We start from the raw sequence: 25,000 nt of genomic DNA, 5'->3' as shown, positions 1-25,000 counted from the left end.
AACAGAGGGTTGTACATTTTGTCTAAACCCATTGCACAAATAAACTTCTGTCGACATATTAAACACAAGGTACTAAGTCCTGACCCATTGACCTTGCTGCCTCCAAGAATTAATTTACTATCTTCAATGACAACTGACTTAACCTGCCATCACCTTGTCTTTCACATATGCTTTATATACCACTTTGTTTTCCATGTGCAGTACTTGCTAAAGCCCCTGTTGGGTGAAGCATATTAGTACAAAGTTTTCTTACTAATTTTTTTTTTTTAATGAAACCCTTTCACCATCACTTGCTGTCTTCCCAGAGGTCTGCCAATACTGCAATTCAGATGCCCCTCCAAATTGCATAGATTCCCACCCCCCTCCTTCAGAGTGCAGGCACTGTACTCGCTTCTCACTTTAAGGATTCACGTCTGGCTAACCATTTTCCCTGAATCCCTTCATAAATGTTACCTTGCTCACATTCCAACAGCGTGTCAAATTACAAAAACTAATTGCTTCCTTTCATTCGTATCTAAAAAGAAGAATAATAAAGCACAATACCATGACTGGAACAATTCACAAATAACCCGCACATAGGAGACAAACCGATGATGTTTTGATCTGACTTGGACTGTTGTGCGGGTTATTTGTATCACTCCTTTCTAACTAGCTCTCACACGCCTGCTGGATGGCTTACCCCCCCTCCCCTCACATGCAAAATCTTATTTACCTCTCTCCCTCCCTCCAATCTTTCCTGGGATGACCCCTAAATGTCCAGACCACCTCAACAACCCCTCCTCAGCCCTCTGGATAATACTTTTAGTAAACCCACAGCTCCTAATCTCCAGACTGAATTCTCTGCATAATATTTGCATCACACATTGCCCTCAGACACATCTCCACTGCCTCCCGACTTCCTTGCTGCAACATACGCACCTCATGTAAGAGTGTTGGTACCACTATTCTCGCATACATTCCCCTTTTTTGTCACTGTGGACACCGTTCTTGGTCTCCACAGATGCCTCAATGTACCACCCACCTTTTTTTCCCTCATCAGTTCTATGGTTCATCTTTTCTTTCTTAGACCCATCCACTGCCAGTTCCACTGCCAAATATCCAAATGCATTCACTTTCTCCACACTCCCTCCTTTCAATCTGATATCCAGTCATTCATTACCTGAACTTTTTGTTATCCTCATCACCTTGCCATTTCCTTATTTCACTTTTAATTTCCTTCTTTCATGTACCCTCCCAAATTTGTCTGCCAACCTTTGCAACTTCTCTTCAGAATCTCCCAAAAACACAGTGTCATTGGCAAAAACAACTGTAACAACTCCCATTTTGTATTAAATGCTGTATATTTTAATCCCACAACCTCTCCCCAACACCCTAATATTCACTTATTTTATAATCCCATTTATAAAAATGTTAAACAACCATGGTGAGATTATGCATCCCTGCTTAAGGACTACTATTACTGGAAAATAATCTCCCTCTTTCCTACATACCTTAACTTGAGCCTCACTTTCCTCATAAAACCTTAACTGCTCTGAGTAACCTACCACAGCACTGTATGGCCCTAGTGGGTTTTGTGCTTGATTTTCATTATAATAATAATCAGTAACCTATCATCTATTCCATACACTTGCAATATCTGCCACATTGCTTCCCTATCCTATGAGGCCTTTTCTAAATTCTTTAATGCAAAGAGAACTTCCTAATTTTTATCTAAATATTGTTCATTCATATGCTTTTTTTTTTTTTTTTATCACACTGGCCGATTCCCACCAAGGCAGGGTGGCCCGTAAAAGAAAAACTTTCACCATCATTCACTCCATCACTGTCTTGCCAGAAGGGTGCTTTACACTACAGTTTTTAAACTGCAACATTAACACCCCTCCTTCAGAGTGCAGGCACTGTACTTCCCATCTCCAGGACTCAAGTCCGGCCTGCCGGTTTCCCTGAACCCCTTCATAAATGTTACTTTGCTCACACTCCAACAGCACGTCAAGTATTAAAAACCATTTGTCTCCATTCACTCCTATCAAACACGCTCACGCATGCCTGCTGGAAGTCCAAGCCCCTTGCACACAAAACCTCCTTTACCCCCTCTCTCCAACCTTTCCTAGGCCGACCCCTACCCCGCCTTCCTTCCACTACAGACTGATACACTCTTGAAGTCATTCTGTTTCGCTCCATTCTCTCTACATGTCCGAACCACCTCAACAACCCTTCCTCAGCCCTCTGGACAACAGTTTTGGTAATCCCGCACCTCCTCCTAACTTCCAAACTACGAATTCTCTGCATTATATTCACACCACACATTGCCCTCAGACATGACATCTCCACTGCCTCCAGCCTTCTCCTCGCTGCAACATTCATCACCCATGCTTCACACCCACATAAGAGCGTTGGTAAAACTATACTCTCATACATTCCCCTCTTTGCCTCCAAGGACAAAGTTCTTTGTCTCCACAGACTCCTAAGTGCACCACTCACTCTTTTCCCCTCATCAATTCTATGATTCACCTCATCTTTCATAGACCCATCCGCTGACACGTCCACTCCCAAATATCTGAATACATTCACCTCCTCCATACTCTCTCCCTCCAATCTGATATTCAATCTTTCATCACCTAATCTTTTTGTTATCCTCATAACCTTACTCTTTCCTGTATTCACCTTTAATTTTCTTCTTTTGCACACCCTACCAAATTCATCCACCAATCTCTGCAACTTCTCTTCAGAATCTCCCAAGAGCACAGTGTCATCAGCAAAGAGCAGCTGTGACAACTCCCACTTTGTGTGTGATTCTTTATCTTTTAACTCCACGCCTCTTGCCAAGACCCTCGCATTTACTTCTCTTACAACCCCATCTATAAATATATTAAACAACCACGGTGACATCACACATCCTTGTCTAAGGCCTACTTTTACTGGGAAATAATTTCCCTCTTTCCTACATACTCTAACTTGAGCCTCACTATCCTCGTAAAAACTCTTCACTGCTTTCAGTAACCTACCTCCTACACCATACACTTGCAACATCTGCCACATTGCCCCCCTATCCACCCTGTCATATGCCTTTTCCAAATCCATAAATTCCACAAAGACCTCTTTAGCCTTATCTAATTACTGTTCACTTATATGTTTCACTGTAAACACCTGGTCCACACACCCCCTACCTTTCCTAAAGCCTCCTTGTTCATCTGCTATCCTATTCTCCATCTTACTCTTAATTCTTTCAATAATAACTCTACCATCCACTTTACCAGGTATACTCAGCAGACTTATCCCCCTATAATTTTTGCACTCTCTTTTATCCCCTTTGCCTTTTTACAAAGGAACTATGCATGCTCTCTGCCAATCCCTAGGTACCTTACCCTCTTCCATACATTTATTAAATAATTGCACCAACTACTCCAAAACTATATCCCCACCTGCTTTTAACATTTCTATCTTTATCCCATCAATCCCGGCTGCCTTACCCCCTTTCATTTTACCTACTGCCTTACGAACTTCCCCCACACTCACAACTGGCTCTTCCTCACTCCTACAAGATGTTATTCCTCCTTGTCCTATACATGAAATCACAGCTTCCCTATCTTCATCAACATTTAACAATTCCTCGAAATATTCCCTCCATCTTCCCAATACCTCTAACTCTCCATTTAATAACTCTCCTCTCCTATTTTTAACTGACAAATCCATTTGTTCTCTAGGCTTTCTTAACTTGTTAATCTCACTCCAAAACTTTTTCTTATTTTCAACAAAATTTGTTGATAACATCTCACCCACTCTCTCATTTGCTCTCTTTTTACATTGCTTCACCACTCTCTTAACCTCTCTCTTTTTCTCCATATACTCTTCCCTCCTTGCATCACTTCTACTTTGTAAAAACTTCTCATATGCTAACTTTTTCTCCCTTACTACTCTCTTTACATCATCATTCCACCAATCGCTCCTCTTCCCTCCCGCACCCACTTTCCTGTAACCACAAACTTCTGCTGAACACTCTAACACTACATTTTTAAACCTACCCCATACCTCTTCGACCCCATTGCCTATGCTCTCATTAGCCCATCTATCCTCCAATAGCTGTTTATATCTTACCCTAACTGCCTCCTCTTTTAGTTTATAAACCTTCACCTCTCTCTTCCCTGATGCTTCTATTCTCCTTGTATCCCATCTACCTTTTACTCTCAGTGTAGCTACAACTAGAAAGTGATCTGATATATCTGTGGCCCCTCTATAAACATGTACATCCTGAAGTCTACTCAACAGTCTTTTACCTACCAATACATAATCCTACAAACTACTGTCATTTCGCCCTACATCATATCTTGTATACTTATTTATCCTCTTTTTCTTAAAATATGTATTACCTATAACTAAACCCCTTTCTATACAAAGTTCAATCAAAGGGCTCCCATTATCATTTACACCTGGCACCCCAAACTTACCTACCACACCCTCTGTAAAAGTTTCTCCTACTTTAGCATTCAGGTCCCCTACCACAATTACTCTCTCACTTGGTTCAAAGGCTCCTATACATTCACTTAACATCTCCCAAAATCTCTCTCTCTCCTCTGCATTCCTCTCTTCTCCAGGTGCATACACGCTTATTATGATCCACTTCTCGCATCCAACCTTTACTTTAATCCACATAATTCTTGAATTTACACATTCATATTCTCTTTTCTCCTTCCATAACTGATCATTTAACATTACTGCTACCCCTTCCTTTGCTCTAACTCTCTCAGATACTCCAGATTTAATCCCATTTATTTCCCCCCACTGAAACTCCCCTACCCCCTTCAGCTTTGTTTCGCTTAGGGCCAGGACATCCAACTTCTTTTCATTCATAACATCAGCAATCATCTGTTTCTTGTCATCCGCACTACATCCATGCACATTTAAGCATCCCAGTTTTATAAAGTTTTTCTTCTTCTCTTTTTTAGTAAATGTCTACAGGAGAAGGGGTTACTAGCCCATTGCTCCCGGCATTTTAGTCGCCTCATACGACATGCATGGCTTACAGAGGAAAGATTCTTTTCCACTTCCCCATGGACAATAGAAGAAATAAAGAAGAGCAAGAGCTATTTAGAAAAAGGAGAAAAACCTAGATGTATATATATATATATATGCATGTGCGTGTCTGTGAAGTGTGACCAAAGTGTAAGTAGGAGTAGCAAGATATCCCTGTTATCTAGCGTGTTTATGAGACAGAAAAAGAAACCAGCAATCCTACCATCATGCAAAACAGCTACAGGCTTCTGTTTCACAGTCATCTGGGAGGACGGTAGTATACTTCCCTGGGTGGTTGCTGTCTACCAACCTACTACCTCATATGCTTATTAACACTAATTCCTGATTTTTAAGTTCATTTGTCATTGTGGCATTAAGTGATTAAATTTTATATTTCTGGTTATGTTTTATGTGCTTTGTTTTTGTTAAATACTTTTCACTTATGTGCTACACAGTTTGTTCATATTTCCAATTTATCTTAGATTCACTATTTTTTTTAGGTGTAGAATCTATTATGTGGATCATTAAGGTGGCAGGTAACATATTCGTACACTACAAATTTTTTTTTATCTTTAATAAAATAGAGATTAAATTGTGCATTGAAATAGACCTCTGTGTATATATTCTTTGATAAAGCATTGTGGTTTTTGAAAATCTTGTTTGCTGCATATTTTTCATTTCAACCTAGCATTTTCATTTTTTTTTTTTTACTTAGTAACATAAGGAATGAAAAATTGTCCAACCTTACCATTTTTATTTTTGCTTTTTCAGATCAGCACCATCGAGGGAACTTGTTCACACTGTTCCTGCACTCTCCATTAATGGGCATGTGTTTAGTAAGCTCATTATGTGACGTTCCAATGAATTTGTGGGAGAAGTGTCAGACTCTAGTTGACAGATTCATCTCAGAAGCCTCCAGACTAGTCACTCGAGGAAGAAATGTTGGTAAGTTGCAAGGTTTAGCATAGCAGTTTTAGCCAGCTTACATAGTATAGTATACCCCCCAAAGTTCACACACTTAAAATCTTGGCACTTAGGAAACAACTAGTTTTACAAACTCTGAGCTGCAGTAGAAATGTGTGAAACATATCATTTGTATTGTTGAAATACTATTACTGTTACCATTGCTGTTACTACTGCTACCATTACTACTATTAATATTACTATTATTACTATTACTGCCATTACTATTACTTCCATTACTGTTACTGCTATTACTGTTACATCTACTGCTATTGCTATTATTGCTACTATTACTATTACTGCTACTGCTATTACTATTACCACTATATATTATGTAAGAAACTTCAAGCTATCGGTATAGGTTCTGTAGACTGGTTAAAGTCCTACCTTAGCAAAAGGAGACAAATTGTCAAAATCAACAAAATGGAATCAGAACCCTTGCCGATAGCATGTGGAGTTCCCCAAGGTAGTATTCTAGGTCCCTTATTATTCTTACGTTATGTCAATGACATGCCTATCAGTGCCAAGTGCAAACTCCTACTGTATGCAGATGACAGTGCCCTGTTAGTGTCAGGTCAAGACCCACAAGATATAGCTAATGTTTTAACACTGGAACTGGAGTCCTGCAGCAAATGGTTAGTAGACAACAAACTATTATTACACCTTGGGAAAACTAAAGCTATTCTCTTTGGCACAAAACATAAACTGAGAAGGGTAAATAATTTTAATGTCCAGTGTAATGGGGAGCCCATCACTTTGGTTTCATCAGTAAAATATCTGGGAATCCCCTTTGACCCATGCATGTCAGGAGAATTGATAGGGAACAGTGTAGTAAAGAAAGCGAATGCCAGACTGAAGTTCCTGTATAGACAAGCACAGTGTCTACCTACTGAGGCTCGCAGGACCCTATGTCTAGCCCCTATACAATGCCATATGGATTACGCTTGCTCTCCATGGTACTCTGCCTTGACAAAAAAACTGGAAGATAGACTGCAAATCACCCAAAACAAAATCATAAGATTCATCCTGGAGCTGGGACCAAGAAAAGATGTAGGCCAGGATGAATTACAGCAGTTGGATATGCTGAATGTTGAAGACAGAGTAAAACAACTGAAGCTAAATCATGTTTATAAAATTGCTCACAAACAGTGTCCAGAATATCTTGCTGTCAATTTTGTCAAGGTTGGGAACCAAAGCAATCATAGTACTAGGGGGAGAGAGCACAACTTTGTAGTACCCACAGTCATTGGCCAGGCTTCAAACACCTTTTATTGTACAGCAATAAAGGAATGGAACAGACTACCCACACATGTCAAAGCCAGTCATAGCATGAACCAGTTCAAGAAGAGTGCCAAAAGGTGTCTGATGAATGTAGCTACAGAAAGGGAGGGGAATGATTTTCTATTTTTTAAGCTAACATACATGTAAATGAAATGAAAATGAAAGGGGGTAAGGCAGCCGGGATTGATGGGATAAAGATAGAAATGTTAAAAGCAGGTGGGGATATAGTTTTGGAGTGGTTGGTGCAATTATTTAATAAATGTATGGAAGAGGGTAAGGTACCTAGGGATTGGCAGAGAGCATGCATAGTTCCTTTGTATAAAGGCAAAGGGGACAAAAGAGAGTGCAAAAATTATAGCGGGATAAGTCTGTTGAGTATACCTGGTAAAGTGTATGGTAGAGTTATTATTGAAAGAATTAAGAGTAAGACGGAGAATAGGATAGCAGATGAACAAGGAGGCTTTAGGAAAGGTAGGGGGTGTGTGGACCAGGTGTTTACAGTGAAACATATAAGTGAAGAGTATTTAGATAAGGCTAAAGAGGTCTTTGTGGCATTTATGGATTTGGAAAAGGCATATGACAGGGTGGATAGGGGGGCAATGTGGCAGATGTTGCAGGTGTATGGTGTAGGAGGTAGGTTACTGAAAGCAGTGAAGAGTTTTTACGAGGATAGTGAGGCTCAAGTTAGAGTATGTAGGAAAGAGGGAAATTATTTCCCAGTAAAAGTAGGCCTTAGACAAGGATGTGTGATGTCACCGTGGTTGTTTAATATATTTATAGATGGGGTTGTAAGAGAAGTAAATGCGAGGGTCTTGGCAAGAGGCGTGGAGTTAAAAGATAAAGAATCACCCATAAAGTGGGAGTTGTCACAGTTGCTCTTTGCTGATGACACTGTGCTCTTGGGAGATTCTGAAGAGAAGTTGCAGAGATTGGTGGATGAATTTGGTAGGGTGTGCAAAAGAAGAAAATTAAAAGTGAATACAGGAAAGAGTAAGGTTATGAGGATAACAAAAAGATTAGGTGATGAAAGATTGGATATCAGATTGGAGGGAGAGAGTATGGAGGAGGTGAATGTATTCAGATATTTGGGAGTGGACGTGTCAGCGGATGGGTCTATGAAAGATGAGGTGAATCATAGAATTGATGAGGGGAAAAGGGTGAGTGGTGCACTTAGGAGTCTGTGGAGACAAAGAACTTTGTCCTTGGAGGCAAAGAGGGGAATGTATGAGAGTATAGTTTTACCAACGCTTTTATATGGGTGTGAAGCATGGGTGATGAATGTTGCAGCGAGGAGAAAGCTGGAGGCAGTGGAGATGTCATGTCTGAGGGCAATGTGTGGTGTGAATATAATGCAGAGAATTCGTAGTTTTGAAGTTAGGAGGAGGTGTGGGATTACCAAAACTGTTGTCCAGAGGGCTGAGGAAGGGTTGTTGAAGTGGTTCGGACATGTAGAGAGAATGGAGTTACAGAGTGACTTCAAGAGTGTATCAGTCTGTAGTGGAAGGAAGGCGGGGTAGGGGTCAGCCTAGGAAAGGTTGGAGGGAGGGGGTAAAGGAGGTTTTGTGTGCGTGGGGCTTGGACTTCCAGCAGGCATGCGTGAGCGTGTTTGATAGGAGTGAATGGAGACAAATGGTTTTTAATACTTGACGTGCTGTTGGAGTGTGAGCGAAGTAACATTTATGAAGGGATTCAGGGAAACCGGCAGGCCGGACTTGAGTCCTGGAGATGGGAAGTACAGTGCCTGCACTCTGAAGGAGGGGTGTTAATGTTGCAGTTTAAAAACTGTAGTGTAAAGCACCCTTCTGGCAAGACAGTGATGGAGTGAATGATGGTGAAAGTTTTTCTTTTTCGGGCCACCCTGCCTTGGTGGGAATTGGCCAGTGTGGTAATAAATAAAAACATGTAAATTTTACCTTTTTCCTAGTAATGACCCTCGTGTAGTAGATAGTCTTTTTAGTATGATAATAAGATGTTATCTTCATTATAGAATAATAAGAAAATATTATAACTATATTATAATAATAAGGTAAAAGGACCCTAATGGAAATAAGTCACTGTCTGACTTTTTTGGGTTATCCCAGGTTCTCTACACATATGCTGCTATGTATGATAATTCTATGTAACTGTATTTGTGTATACCTGAATAACCTTGCTTGCTTGCTTACTTACTTATTACTGCTACTGTTATTACTAATACTTCTATTACTTATGTTACTATTACTGTTATTACTATTACTACTGCTGTTACTATTACTACTGCTGTTACTATTACTACTGCTATTACTATTACTACTGCTATTACTATTACTACTGCTATTACTATTACCACTGCTATTACTATTACTACTGCTATTACTATTACTACTGCTATTACTATTACTACTGATATTACTATTACTACTGCTATTACTATTACTACTGCTATTACTATTACTACTGCTATTACTATTACTACTAATATTACTATTATTACTACTGCTGTTACTATTACTGCTGTTACTATTACTGCTGTTACTATTACTGCTGCTGTTACTATTACTGCTGCTGTTACTGTTACTACTGCTGTTACTCTTACTACTGTTGTTACTATTACTACTACTGTTACTATTACTACTACTGTTACTATTACTACTGTTACTATTACTACTACTGTTACTATTACTACTACTGTTACTATTACTACTACTGTTACTATTACTACTACTGTTACTATTACTACTACTGTTACTATTACTACTACTGTTACTATTACTACTACTGTTACTATTACTACTACAGTGAAACCTTGGTTTTCAAATTTACTTTGTTCCAGATGTCGATTTGACAACCAAACCAATTTTTCCCATAAAGAATAATGCAAATAGAATTAATCCGTTACACACCCCAAATGACAATATAATAAATTAATAATGTACTATTACATAAAACAATGTATAAAATTATACAGAACAGGGAAACTGTAAAATTGAATACTAAATGAAAATTTAACTGAAATACTGTATAGTAAATGAAAATTTAAATGCCTCTTATGTCAGAAGAGAGCTTATGTTGTTTCTCAACTTTGTCTCTTTTCACTACTAACACCTTATTCTGGCTCACTGGTTCTTTGTCACAAAAACCCTGTACAGTGAGGTTTGTTTCAGACTCCATTTTAACACTTGTCTAAATCAAGGCATTACACTGTCGTTGTACATGTTAGGGAGACAGATGGCCACTGCTTTGTCTGCATGGTATTTTTCAGCAAACTCCTGCACTTCATGCCACTTAGCACACATTTCCTTGGCAAGTGCAGTGGGCACATCATCCCTTCCCTCCTCTTCCTCTGATGACAGCTCCTCCACTGCAGTCTGTTGCTGCTCCGTCTATGAACACATCACCTGAGCTGCTTTGGCCTGTTGGCGGCGGCTGCGGCGGCGGCGGCGGCTGCGGCTGCGGCTGCTGCTGCGGCTGCTGCTGCTGCGGCTGCGGCTGCTGCTGCGGCTGCTGCTGCTGCGGCTGCTGCGGCTGCGGCTGCTGCTGCGGCTGCTGCTGCGGCTGCTGCTGCGGCTGCGGCTGCTGCTGCGGCGGCGGCGGCTGCTGCTGCTGCTGCTGCTGCTGCTGCGGCGGCTGCGGCGGCGGCGGCTGCTGCGGCTGCTGCTGCGGCTGCTGCTGCGGCTGCTGCTGCTGCGGCTGCGGCTGCTGCTGCGGCTGCTGCTGCGGCTGCTGCTGCGGCTGCTGCTGCGGCTGCTGCTGCGGCTGCTGCTGCGGCTGCTGCTGCTGCGGCTGCTGCTGCTGCGGCTGCTGCTGCTGAGGCTGCTGCTGCTGAGGCTGCTGCTGCTGAGGCTGCTGCTGCTGCTGCTGCTGCTGCTGCTGCTGCTGCTGCTGCTGCTGCTGCTGCTGCTGCTGCTGCTGCTGCTGCTGCTGCTGCTGCTGCTGCTGCTGCTGCTGCTGCTGCTGCTGCTGCTGCTGCTGTTACTGCTGCTGCTGCTGCTGCTGCTGCTGCTGCTGCTGCTGCTGCTGCTGCTGCTGCTGCTGCTGCTGCTGCTGCTGCTGCTGCTGCTGCTGCTGCTGCTGCTGCTGCTGCTGCTGCTGCTGCTGCTGCTGCTGCTGCTGCTGCTGCTGCTGCTGCTGCTGCTGCTGCTGCTGCTGCTGCTGCTGCTGCTGCTGCTGCTGCTGCTGCTGCTGCTGCTGCTGCTGCTGCTGCTGCTGCTGCTCCTCCTCCTCCTCCTCCTCCTCCTCCTCCTCCTCCTCCTCCTCCTCCTCCTCCTCCTCCTCCTCCTCCGCCTCCTCCTCCTCCTCCTCCTCCTCCTCCTCCTCCTCCTCCTCCTCCTCCTCCTCCTCCTCCTCCTCCTCCTCCTCCTCCTCCTCTTCCTCTTCCTCTTCCTCTTCCTCTTCCTCTTCCTCTTCCTCTTCCTCTTCCTCTTCCTCTTCCTCTTCCTCTTCCTCTTCCTCCTCTTCCTCCTCTTCCTCCTCTTCCTCCTCTTCCTCCTCTTCCTCCTCTTCCTCCTCTTCCTCCTCCTCCTCCTGGCATTAATCCATTCCAGAGAGCTTGTCTTTAACCTATTCTGTTATCCAAATTAATTTTCCCCATAAGAGATAATGTAAACCCAATTAATCCGTTCCAGACACCCAAAAGTATTAAAAAAAAAATGTAATAAAGTTGGTAGAATTACCGACAATATGTAAAGTAAAAGGACACAAGTGCAACTAATGTGACATTTATTGTGGCAACGTTTCGCTCTCCAGGAGCTTTATCAAGCCATTACAAACAATACATGGACACAGAGGGTATATAAAGGCTCAGAGTGAGGTGAATACTAGTGAGGTACCATTTCGATGTTCACTAGTGGTAGTGACAAAAGTAATACAAAATGGTAGAGCAATTAATTCGTACATGAGTAAAAGGATATAAAAGCTATTACTTGGGTAACATAAAAATAGGTTGGACAAATATAAACTGGAATGAGGCAGCTTGTTTCAGTGTTCACTCTCTGTGCTTTGTGTAGTATAACAGGAGAGACTATGTGATGGCAGGGTTTACTGTTTTCAGGAGGATTCTTGCTAAGACTTCGGAGATGGTGAAGCTGCCGTTGTTTTGTTTAATTGTATTCGAAACAGCGATCAGTGCTGATTGTATTACTTTTGTCACTACCACTACTACTACTACTACCACTAGTGAACATCGAAATGGTACCTCACTAGTATTCACCTCACTCTGAGCCTTTATATACCCTCTGTGTCCATGTATTGTTTGTAATGGCTTGATAAAGCTCCTGGAGAGCGAAACGTTGCCACAATAAATGTCACATTAGTTGCACTTGTGTCCTTTTACTTTACAAAAAAAAAAATATTTTTTTTTACATGAAATATACATTTCCCTACACAGAAAACAATGAGACATGCAGAATAAATACATAAATAATAAAATGATACTTGTAAATAAATAAATAAATAAGATATATTGATGAGTGATGAGACAGGAGGAGGGGAGAGGATGGAGGAGTTTACAACTGTTTGAAAGGGGAATCCCCTTCTATAAAGACTTCAGGTAAGAAGTCATTTTCTGGGGTTATCTCCCTTCTTTGTTTTTTAATGCCACTAGGACCAGCTTGAGAGTCACTGGACCCCTGTCACTCCAAAAATCTGTCCAGAGAGCTCTGTTTCTGGCATCTCTTTAAGATTTCCCTAAAGTGGGACACAACATTGTCATTGTAGATGTTGCCAGCACGGCCTGCAACAGCTGTGTCTGGGTGATGGTCATTAATAATTGTTTGCACATAAGAAAGCAGGAACACTGCAACAGGCCTGTTGGCACATACTAGGCAGGTCCTTCACAAACCATCCCACTGACAGAATCGTATTTGCCCAACCCAGTTTTCAATGCTTCCCCAGCAATAAGCTTTGATAATTCTATTTACTCATGCACAAGTCCCAATCAAATCAAATCGTGTGTGTGGGGAAGTACCCTGTCTAGTGTGTGGGGAAGTACCCTGGCTGGTGTGTGGGGAAGTACCCTGGCTGGTGTGTGGGGAAGTACCCTGTCTAGTGTGTGGGGAAGTACCCTGGCTGGTGTGTGGGGAAGTACCCTGGCTGGTGTGTGGAGAAGTACCCTGGCTGGTGTGTGGAGAAGTACCCTGGCTGGTGTGTGGGGAAGTACCCTGGCTGGTGTGTGGGGAAGTACCCTGGCTGGTGTGTGGGGAAGTACCCTGGCTGGTGTGTGGGGGAAGTACCCCGGCTGGTGTGTAGGGAAGTACCCTGGCTGGTGTGTGGGGGATTTCCCTGGCTGGTGTGTGGGGAGGTACCCTGGTTGGTATGTGGGGAAGTACCCTGGCTGGCATATGGGAAAGTACCCTGGCTGGCATATGGGGAAGTACCCTGGCTGGTTTGGGGGGAAGTACCCTATCTGGTATGTGGGGAAGTACCCTGGCTGGTGTGTGGGGAAGTACCCTGGCTGGTATGTGGGGAAGTACCCTGGCTGGTGTGTGGGGAAGTACCCTGGCTGGTGTGTGGGGAAGTACCTTGGCTGGTATGTGGGGAAGTACCCTGTCTAGTATGTGGGGAAGTACCCTGGCTAGTGTGTGGGGAAGTACCCTGGCTGGTGTGTGGGGAAGTACCTTGGCTGGTATGTGGGGAAGTACCCTGTCTAGTATGTGGGGAAGTACCCTGGCTAGTGTGTGGGGAAGCACCCTGGCTGGTGTGTGGGAAAGTACCCTGGCTGGTGTGTGGGGAAGTACCTTGATTGGTGTGTGGGGAAGTACCTTGTTGGTATGTGGGGGAAATACCCTGGTTGGTGTGTGGGGGAAGTACCCTGGCTGGTGTGGGGGAAGTACCCTGGCTGGTATGTGGGGAAGTACCCTGGCTGGTATGTGGGGAAGTACCCTGGCTGGTATGTGGGGAAGTACCCTGGCTGGTATGTGGGGAGGTACCCTGGCTGGTATGTGGGGAAGTACCCTGGCTGGTATGTGGGGAAGTACCCTGGCTGGTATGTGGGGAAGTACCCTGGCTGGTATGTGGGGAAGTACCCTGGCTGGTGTGTGGGGGAGTACCCTGGCTGGTGTGTGGAGGTACCCTGGCTGGTGTGTGAAGAAGTACCCTGGCTGATATGTGGGGGAAGTACCCTGGCTGGTGTATGGGGAAGTACCCTAGCTGGTGTATGTTGAAGTACCCTGGCTGGTGTGTGGGGAAGTACCTTGTCTGGTATGTGGGGAAGTACCCTGGCTGGTATGTGGGGAAGTACCCTGGCTGGTGTGTGGGGAAGTACCCTGGCTGGTGTGGGAAAGTACCCTGGCTGGTGTGTGGGGAAGTACCTTGGCTGGTATGTGGGGAAGTACCCTGTCTTGTATGTGGGGAAGTACCCTGGCTAGTGTGTGGGGAAGCACCCTGGCTGGTGTGCGGGAAAGTACCCTGGCTGGTGTGTGGGGAAGTACCCTGGCTGGTGTGTGGGGGAAGTACCCTGGCTGGTGTGTGGGGGAAGTACCCTGGCTGGTGTGGGGGAAGTACCCTGGCTGGTGTGTGGGGAAGTACCCTGGCTGGTATGTGGGGAAGTACCCTGGCTGGTATGTGGGGAAGTACCCTGGCTGGTATGTGGGGAGGTACCCTGGCTGGTATGTGGGGAAGTACCCTGGCTGGTATGTGGGGAAGTACCCTGGCTGGTATGTGGGGAAGTACCCTGGCTGGTATGTGGGGAAGTACCCTGGCTGGTGTGTGGGGGAGTACCCTGGCTGGTGTGTGGAGGTACCCTGGCTGGTGTGTGAAGAAGTACGCTGGCTGATATGTGGGGGAAGTACCCTGGCTGGTGTATGGGGAAGTACCCTAGCTGGTGTATGTTGAAGTACCCTGGCTGGTGTGTGGGGAAGTACCTTGTCTGGTATGTGGGGAAGTACCCTGGCTGGTATGTGGGGAAGTACCCTGGCTGGTGTGTGGGGAAGTACCCTGGCTGGTGTGGGAAAGTACCCTGGCTGGTGTGTGGGGAAGTACCCTGGTTGGTATGTGGGGAAGTACCCTGGCTGGTGTGTGGGGAAGTGCCCTGGCTGGTATGTGGGGAAGTACCCTGGCTGGTATGTGGGGAGGTACCCTGGTTGGTATGTGGGGAAGTACCCTGGTTGGTTTGTGGGGAAGTACCCTGGCTGGTGTGTGGGGAAGTACCCTGGCTGGTGTGGGGAAGTACCCTGGCTGGTGTGTGGGGAAGTACCCTGGCTGGTGTGTGGGGAAGTACCCTGGTTGGTGTGTGGGGAAGTACCCTGGCTGGTGTGTGGGGGAGTACCCTGGCTGGTGTGTGGTGAAGTACCCTGGCTGGTGTGTGGTGAAGTACCCTGGCTGGTGTGTGGGGAAGTACCCTGGCTGGTGTGTGGGGAAGTACCCTGGCTGGTGTGTGGGGAAGTACCCTGGTTGGTGTGTGGGGAAGTACCCTGGCTGGTGTGTGGGGGAGTACCCTGGCTGGTGTGTGGTGAAGTACCCTGGCTGGTGTGTGGTGAAGTACCCTGGCTGGTGTGTGGTGAAGTACCCTGGCTGGTGTGTGGGGAAGTACCCTGGCTGGTGTGTGGGGAAGTACCCTGGCTGGTGTGTGGTGAAGTACCCTGGCTGGTGTGTGGGGAAGTACCCTGGCTGGTATGTGGGGAAGTACCCTGGCTGGTGTACATAAAGCAGGAACACTGCAGCAAACCTGTTGGCCCATACTACCACCACCACCCTCTACCACCACCACTTTCGTATCTTTCTACAAACTTTTTCTTGAATTCTATAGTGTTTCTCACCCTCTTTACCAAAGGGCTGGCACTAGGAGCTTTCTTTGAGCCCATGGTGGCTTATTTAGCAGTTACTAGCACTAAAAACAATGGAATAATACAAAGTGTATCACATATATACGTGGAATTGTCTTCACTGGCTTGCAGACAGTGGCACACTTTCTGTACATGGAGTGTCCAGGCGCTCACTGCACGTGGACACGTTCGGGACGATTGTCTTTAACAGAGTTCTTTGTCGTTAATGAGCCAATATTTTGACACAAAAATGTGTCTTTATCCAATTTTTACCTTATCTGATGACGTTAACCGAGGGTCCACTGTACTACTGTTACTACTACTATTACTACTGCTGTTCCTACTACTATTATTCCTACTATTACTAACTAGAAACTGAAATATAATTTTGTTTTCTTGAAAATTAAATTATAATTCAGTTTTAATCTGAGAACGAAAAATCCAGTAATAGTCTTCTTTTGCTTAAAGAGCTTTAAATATCTCCTCTTATTTTCTCTATTTTTGTGAGAGTTTTTTTCAGCTTCTACAGCCTGCAGCTCTTCCACAAGTAACTGAGAAGATATTAACTGTGTTTAGTAGACTTTCGGTATTTGTGAAGGTTATGTTCCTAGAAGGGTTATTGAGGTGGTTTGGTCATTTAGAGAGACTGGAGCAAAGTAGAATGACTTGGAGAGCGTATAAATCTGTAGGGGAAGGAAGACAGGGTAGGGGGTCGTTCTCAAAAGGGTTGGAGGGAGGGGGTAAAGGAGGTTTTGTGGGCGATTGGCTTGGACTTCCAGCAAGAGTGCGTGAGCATGTTAGATAGGAGTGAATGGAGACGGATAGTTTTTGGGACTTGATGAGCTGTTGGAGTGTGAGCAGGGAAACCAGTTAACTGGACTTGAGTCCTGGAAATGGGAAGTACAATGCCTGCACTTTAAAGGAGGGGTTTGGGATATTGGCAGTTTGGAGGGACATCAAAGCTGTTGTAACTGAGCACCTCTGCAAAGACAGTGATTATGTATGAGTGATGGTGAAAGTGTTGAATCATGAAAGTTTTTTCTTTCTTTTTGGATCACCCTACAATGGTGGGATATGGCTGATGTGTTTAAAGAAAAAAGTGTTCTTAGAAAATGCTGTCAGTGCCAGAGGTGTGAGTACTATAGTATGTACTAATACAGCACACCACTAAACAGCAAGCATTAGCACAAGCCCTCAGTATTCTTTGGAGAAAGAGCTTAGATCTAGGTGAAATACCGGAGGCCTTAAAGAGTGCAGACATAGCTCCTTTGCATAAGGGAGGTAGTAGGGCACTAGCTAAAAATTACAGACCAGTAGCCCTAACCTCGCACGTAAAAATTTCGAAAGAGTGATGAGACGGCAGATTACAAATTTCATGGATTAGCACAACCAACATAACTCGAACCAGCATAGTTTTAGAGCAGGACGATCGTGCCTGTCACAGCTGCTGAACCATTATGACAGAATTACGGAATTACCAAAACACAGATGTGATTTACACAGATTTTGCAAAGGCGTTTGACAAATGCAATCGTGGAGTGATAGCCCACGAAATGAAGGCCATGGGCATTATGGGGAAGGTAGGCAGATGGATTTTCGGTTTCCTAACACACACAACACACAAAGTAGTAGTGAACAGGGCAAGATCCAGCATTAGCGAGGTCAAAAGCTCAGTGCCCCAAGGCACTGTCCTGGCACCTCTGCTGTTTCTCATCCTCATAGCAGACATAGACAAAAACACCCGGCACACTTTTGTATCATTTGCAAATGACACTAAAATAAGCATGAAAGTCAGTACGGTAGAGGACACTGAAAAAGTACAGGAAGACATAAACAGGGTTTTCCAGTGGGCAGTGGAGAACAACACGTGGTTCAATGGTGACAAATTCCAGCTGGTTAGGTACGGAAAGAATGAAGAACTCAAAAGGAACACTATATACAAAACTCAAGAAGGTCACCAAATAGAACATAAGGAACACTTAAAAGACCTAGGAATAATTATGTCAGCAGACCTTTCTTTTAAAGACCATAACAAGATAAAGATCACGACAGCCAGGAAGATGACAGGGTGGGTACTGAGAACTTTGAAAACAAGGGAAAAAATGGTGATGGTGACACTCTTCAAATTGCTAGTGCTTCCTCACTTAGAATGTTGCTCAGTGCTGACAGCTCCGTTCAAAGCAGGAGAAATATCGGAGCTGGAACAAATACAGAGATCGTTTATGGCTCACATTGAGCCTGTAAAGCAACTAAACTACTGGGAACTCCTGCAAGTCTTGAACATGTATTCATTGGAGAGGAGAAGAGCGAGATACATGATAATATATACGTACCTGGAAAATACTCGAGGGCCTGGTCCCAAATCTGCACACTGCCATAACAACATACTGGAGTGAGAGATATGGGAGGAAATGTAAAATAAACCCAGTGAAGAGCAGGAGTGCGGTGAGGACAATAAGGGAACACTGTATCAACATCCGGGGTCCCAGACTATTCAACATTTTACCAGAAGATATCAGAAACATGGCTGGAACAAGTGTAGAGGCCTTCAAGAGGAAACTGGACAAGTATCTTCACCATGTGCCAGATCAACCATGGTGTGATGGATATGTGGGGCAGCGGGCCTCCAGCAGCAACAGCCTGGTTGACCAGGCAAGCACCAGACGAGCCTGGCCCATGGCCGGGCTCAGAGAGTAGATAAATTCTCGAAACTCTTCATAGGTATATCAAAGGTAAGTATTGGGTGAAGTTTCTTTCAAAATAGATTATATTTTTTAATCGTGCAAGCCAAAAGACTGTGAGGGTAGATAAAACGCATTGTTTAAATTCTGAGACCTTGCGCGATGGCTTACTGTCAGACCAGCTTACACTGTAATAATAATTTTCTGCACAGTTGTCACAACTAATTCATGGGATTACAGTTCCGAAGGTCTCTTTAAACTAAAAAAAAAGCTACCAATAGTAACAACAGATTTTGGTTAAGATTTGGGCTTATTTATTTGGGTAACATTTATGAAGGGACTTTGGGAATTTGGCTAGTGGAATTAGTCCTGGAGATGGGATGTACAGGAGGACCCTGCTTATACAGCAGGTTAGGTTCAAGGCTAGTACTGTAAAGCTAAAATCACTGTAAATAAAGCAGCCTTTTTTCACTTTTAAATGCATGTAAAAGCCTGATAACATGTTTACCCTATTTTATATTGAATAATAGAGCTACACCTAAAAAATGTTTACACAATACACACACTACTTAAAATATTTTTGTCCTTAGCTTATAGTGTGCAATGAATATATTTATTGTAGGAAGTCTGAATAAATGAAGAATGAGTATAATTGAAAATCGCTGCATTAGGAAAATGCCATGAAGAAAAGCACTGTAAAGAAAAAACCCGCCTGTTTAGTGTTTGTACTCTGATGGAGGGTTGTGGCAGTTTAAAAGGTCGTTTGAATTGTGATGTCTGTGCACATATGGCAAGATAACTGTTATTAAAAATATTTAAATTTACAATAAACCCTCTTAATTTAGGGTAATGCAGGTCTGTCCAGTTTTATTATGGTATGCTCAGTGGAACTTAGTAATTGACATGCAGTACAGGTGTCCCATGCTTATGGTATGCTGTCACCTAGTAAATGACACACAATACAGGTATCCCATACTGATGCTGTCACCCAGTAAATGACACACAATACAGGTATCCCATACTGATGCTGTCACCCAGTAAATGACACACAATACAGGTATCCCATACTGATGCTGTCACCCAGTAAATGACACACAATACAGGTATCCCATACTGATGCTGTCACCCAGTAAATGACACACAATACAGGTATCCCATACTGATGCTGTCACCCAGTAAATGACACAATACTAGTGTCCCTTGCTCTGTGCATTTGATACATTCCTTGCTGAAGGTGCAATAAGCAGTCACATAAAACAACCCCAATATAATTTGTAAAATGTAGGGATACATGAATCGTATGATCATATACCAAAAATTATTTTACCTCAAAAAAACTGAGGACAAAAACTACAAACTCCATCATAATCCATATACAATTAGAAGTCGGAATTGGAGAAAATTATTCAACATTTTTTTTTTTTTTTTACAAAAAGTTTTGAGTATTCCATGTAGGTATGAAATGGGCATACAGTGGAACCTCAAATATCGAACTTAATCCGTTCCAGGAGTTAGTTCTAAATTCGAAAAGTTTAAAAAGCGAAGCAATATTTCCCATAAGAAATAATGGAAATACAATTAATCCGTACCAGAAACCCAAAAATATTTACAAAAAAAATACATTTTATAGAGATTAATTATAGTTTTATATACACAACAAATATAGTGTTGAATTATGTATTAATAAATTTAAATAAACATATAACATTTTGCTTACCTTTACTGAAGATTGGTGATGGCATCTGGAAGATAGGGAGGAAGAGAGAGGGAGTTGGGGTTAGTGTTTGGAAGGAGAATCCCCCTCCATGAGGACTTCAGGTATCAAAGCCCTCTCTGGGGTTACTTCCCTTCTGTCTTTTAATGCCGTAGGACCAGCTTGAGAGTTACTGTGCCTCTAAGATTCTTGTGCCTCTTAAGATTTCACTAAAATGGGACATGGTTCTGTCACTGAACTTGTTGCAAAGATGGCTTGTTTCAGCTTGCTCAGGGTGGTACTTCTCCACAAACATTTGGACATCATTTCACTTGGACATCATTCCACTTGTGTATTATTTCCTTCTTCACATCTATGGTGTTTCTCACTTTCTTTACGACAGGGGTGCCACTAGCAAGTTTCTTTGGGCCCATTGTAGCTTATTTCATCATCTCACAAGCACTAAACACAATGAAATAATCGTAAAATGTTTGAATGAGAGCACAGGTTAGTGTTCACTCAAGCATCAACGAAACCAGACTGGCTCACAGTGCCTGCGTGAGGACGCAGACAGAACAGGCTGCCGGACAGGTCCAGCACCCAGTGGTTCGAAAATAGGGGCGAGTTCGATAATAGGGACAAAGTTGCTTCGAAAAAAGGGTTCTATTTTCGAAGAGTTCGATAAGCGATAAGTTCAAAATTTGAGGTTCCACTCTATATGAAAAATGCATTTGTTCAAAAAAAAAAAAAATTATTAATTCAATCATAATCTGACCTACCTTCCCTTTTTCCTCCATCAACCTATCATACCATCTTTGGGTTGAAGCACACACATCTTCCTACCTTACTTCTCTTTCCTCACTTCCTCTTTCCCCACTCCTAGTCTTGACCTGTGTAGACAACAGCATTGTAACAGTACCTGGAAGCATGTTAGCCCAATACACATCAGAGCTCTGAAAAGTTTGTTTTGAATCAACAGATAGCAAAGCCTAATAGAAATGAAAATACCCTAGATCTGATCTTCATGAAAAATGAGGTATAAATCTACATAATCACCCGTACAGTATACGCCAGTCACACCCTCAGTGAAATAGAGATGAGTGTCAGTATATGCATAGAGAACTTAAGTGACCAAGGATGTTCAGTAAATTTAACTTCAAAGACTTGGAGAATTCACTTGCACAAAACAGAAGTTTCAGACATTCCCTAGGAAATGGTCCTGAGCACCCTTAACCCACATCAGTACGTGGAAAAGCTGAATGCAGAAGCATATAAAGTCTGTATAAAATATGTTTCATTGGGGAAGCCTACTGGAGATCAAATATTGAAAGAGAATGTAGAAAAATATACAAAAGAAAATAAAGGATTATTGAATTGCTTAAAAACAAGTGTGTCACAACAAAGGAAAGATAATCTGCACAGAAAGATTACAGATATAATGCAGAAACTAAAACATTCATACCAGAACATTCAGGAAATTGCAGTAAATCCTAAGTATTTCTACAAATGCAAAATCTAGTCAAAAAGCATCTCTGGAATTTTCCCATTGCAGCTTGCATCAAAGCACTTCAGTTATTGGGAATTCTTCAGAGTACTAAATATGGCCTTGCTGGAGTGGAGGAGAGATGCATAATATATGCATGGAAAGTACTTAAGGGCCTAGTCCCAAATCTGCATGCTGCCATAAGAATATAATGGAGTGAGAGACATGGGAGAAAAGTGCATAATACACCCAGTAAAACTCAGGTACAAAAAGAGAACATTATATCCATGGTCCCATTCTTTTTAACATCTTACCAGAGGATATCAGTAATACTGTTGGAACAAGTGTAGAAGTCATAAAGAGGAAACTTTACAAGTACCTCTACCAAGGATCCCAACAATATTGTTATTTCTACCATAAGGAAAATGACAAGCTGCATAATTAGAACTTGCAAGACTAGATGCTGAGTCAGTGATGATACTCTTAAAGTTACTTGTTCTCTCCAAGCTAGAATACTGCTATATATTAATGGCCCACTTCATGGCAAAGAGGTTGCTGAGCTGAAAAACATACATAGAACTTTTACTGCTTGTATACACTCCCTCAAGCATCTGAACTACTGGGAATGCTTCAAGTCCCTACAGTTGTATTCCTTGGAACACATGTGAGAAAAGTATGTAATAATTTACACCTGGAGGAACTGGTTGCACACCTGAACACCAAAATCACTTCGTATACTATACAAGAGACGTGGCGCAGAGTGCGGAGTACCTCCACAAAAAAAAAAAAAACAGGGGCATGATGAATACACACAGACCTTGATGTGGGTCAGAGGACCCCTGACTCTTCAATAAACCACTGGCTGTCTTCAAGAGGAGCTAGACAAGTTTCTCAAATCGGTGCCTGACCAGCTGGGCTGTGGTTTGTATACTGGACTACTTGCAGCCAGCAGTAACTGTCCGGTTGATTGTGTGCTCGTTTATCATGCAGAGAATACTCTTGCCTTGAAAGGTAAGGACAGAACATGCTTACCTAATATTTGGCATTTTAATACGGCAGCATGGATAGCTGAGCACCTGTTTGGTGAATAGGTAAAGCTTTTCTTTATTTTTGAGATAAAGATGTACCTGGCCAGAAAATCTTTTTATTTTTTTTTGTTTGTTTTGTTTTGTAGGTGCAGACACTATCAGTACTACTACAATTTTGCTCTAACAATTATTTTTTTATTTGTCCTCCCATTATATATGTAAAGCTTGTCAGTGTAGCATAGAAACTTGTCAAATTTTTATTATAAGGATCTTTCAGTGACAAACTTTTGTCACTGGTGATTCCTGAATCCTTCTATTTATGCAGCGCTTTTAATGAATTATCACAGTATATATTCATGTGACTTATTTCATTCTCATTTTTCCATAGCATAGCTGTGCCTCCAAAATATTCAGTCGTCCATCTATCACCATTTGTTCAATCTTGTCATTGTCTTTCTGTAGTGATATACAATAATTTTTTATTGTTAGTCTTGAATAAAAATTTTATATGGTGTTGTAGGTGATAAATTGTGATGGGTGTGATTACCTATTTGTAACTGCTTGAGCTAAGCAAAGTTTTTGGTTGTTGCACCCCCTTTCAGGGGGTGCAACAACCAATGTATATACAGTGGATCCTCGGTTTTTTTATGCCCTGGTTTTCATAGGATTCAGTTTTCAACGACTTTTTTCGTCTAAATTTTGTCCAAGTTTTCACACATCTGCTTGGTTTTCGTAGAATTGACAATGGTTCGTACCAAACTTGTCCACCTGCCCACATCCACACAAAGTATCCCACTCATTCTGACTCAGTCTGGCTTTGTTCTTCTCGTTGAGTGAATATCACCCCGCACACTCGGATGACAGTTAATAATAATCCATTGTTTTTTGTGCTTGTTTATCGAGAGTGACTGCTAAATATGCCACCATGGGGCCAAAGAAAGTTCCGAGTGCCAGCCCTTTGATAAAAAACACGAGAAACATGATAGAATTCAAGAAAGAACTCGTAGCAAAGTACGAAAGTGGTGTATGCATAGCCAGTCTTGCCAGGATGTATGAGAAGTCCACATCAACGATCAGTTCCATCCTGGTGAAGAAAAAAATCAAGGAAGCTGATGTTGCGAAAGGGGTAAATGTACTAACGAAACAGAGTTTGCAAACAGTTGAAGATGTCGAGAAGTTGTTGTTGGTGTAGATCAACGAAAAACAGTTAGCAGGAGAAAGTGTTTCGGAGGTGATAATTTGTGAAATGCAAGGCAGTTGCATGTGGATCTCACAAAGAAATTTCCTGAAACAAGTGCTGTTGTTAGTGAATTTAAGGCCAGCAGAGGCTGGTTCGACAAATTTAAGAAACGAACTGGCATACACAGGGTGGTAAGGCAGGGTGAGGCTGCAAGTTCGGACAAATGTGGGGCTGAAGAATTCTTTGATGAACTCAAGGAGACTTAGAGGCTGAAGGATTCCTCCCCCAACAAGTCTTCAGTTCTGACGAAACAGGCCTCTTTTGGAAGAAAATGCCAAAGAGGACCTACATCACACAGGAGGAAAAGGCACTGCCAGGATACAAACCTATGAAGGATAGGCTAACTCTTTGCTTCTGTGGTAACGCTAGTGGGGATTTGAAAGTGAAACCCTTACTGTTGCATCACTGAAAATCCTCGAGTATTCAAGAAAAACCATGTTGTCAAGAGTAAATTGTGTGTGATGTGGAAGGCTAACAATAAGGCATGGGTCACAAGGCAAATTTTCATTGAGTGGGTCAATGAAGTGTTTGGCCTGGGTGTGAAGAAATACCTCCTAGAAAAGCAATTGCCACTGAAGTGCCTCCTGGTAATGAACAGTGCTCCTGCTTATCCTCCAGGTTTGGAAGACCAGTTGTTGGAGGAGTTTAGTTTCATCACAGTGAAGATCTTGCCCCTTAATAACACTTCTCTCATCCAGCCCATGGACCAGCAGGTCATTTCAAACGTCAAAAAGCTCTACACCAAAGCAATGTTTCAAAGGTGCTTTGAAGTGACCTTGGACACTGAATTGACCTTAAGAGAGTTCAGGAGGAATCACTTCAATATCCTGCCAAGCCTTATGGATAAGGCTTGGCAGGGAGTAACTTCCAGGACGATGAATTG

At 42.9% G+C, this 25,000-nt stretch overlaps 1 protein-coding gene across 4 annotated transcripts in view; it reads left to right on the top strand.

Annotated features, from left to right (window-relative positions):
- Nucleotides 1-25,000, top strand: part of LOC128692720 (protein SCAI) — a 154,944-nt gene that overhangs the window by 116,655 nt on the left and 13,289 nt on the right. For all 4 annotated transcript variants that reach the window (XM_070090028.1, XM_070090024.1, XM_070090027.1 and 1 more), the window contains exon 10: nucleotides 5,782-5,955. In XM_070090028.1, coding sequence (XP_069946129.1) covers nucleotides 5,782-5,955 — 174 coding nt within the window. The remainder of the gene's footprint in view (nucleotides 1-5,781; nucleotides 5,956-25,000) is intronic.

Source organism: Cherax quadricarinatus, chromosome 30, assembly GCF_038502225.1.
Source record: "Cherax quadricarinatus isolate ZL_2023a chromosome 30, ASM3850222v1, whole genome shotgun sequence".
In the NCBI taxonomy this organism is placed as follows: domain Eukaryota; kingdom Metazoa; phylum Arthropoda; class Malacostraca; order Decapoda; family Parastacidae; genus Cherax; species Cherax quadricarinatus.
The sequence above is the reverse complement of the archived record's forward strand: the minus strand, read 5'-3'. Positions and strand labels throughout refer to the sequence as shown.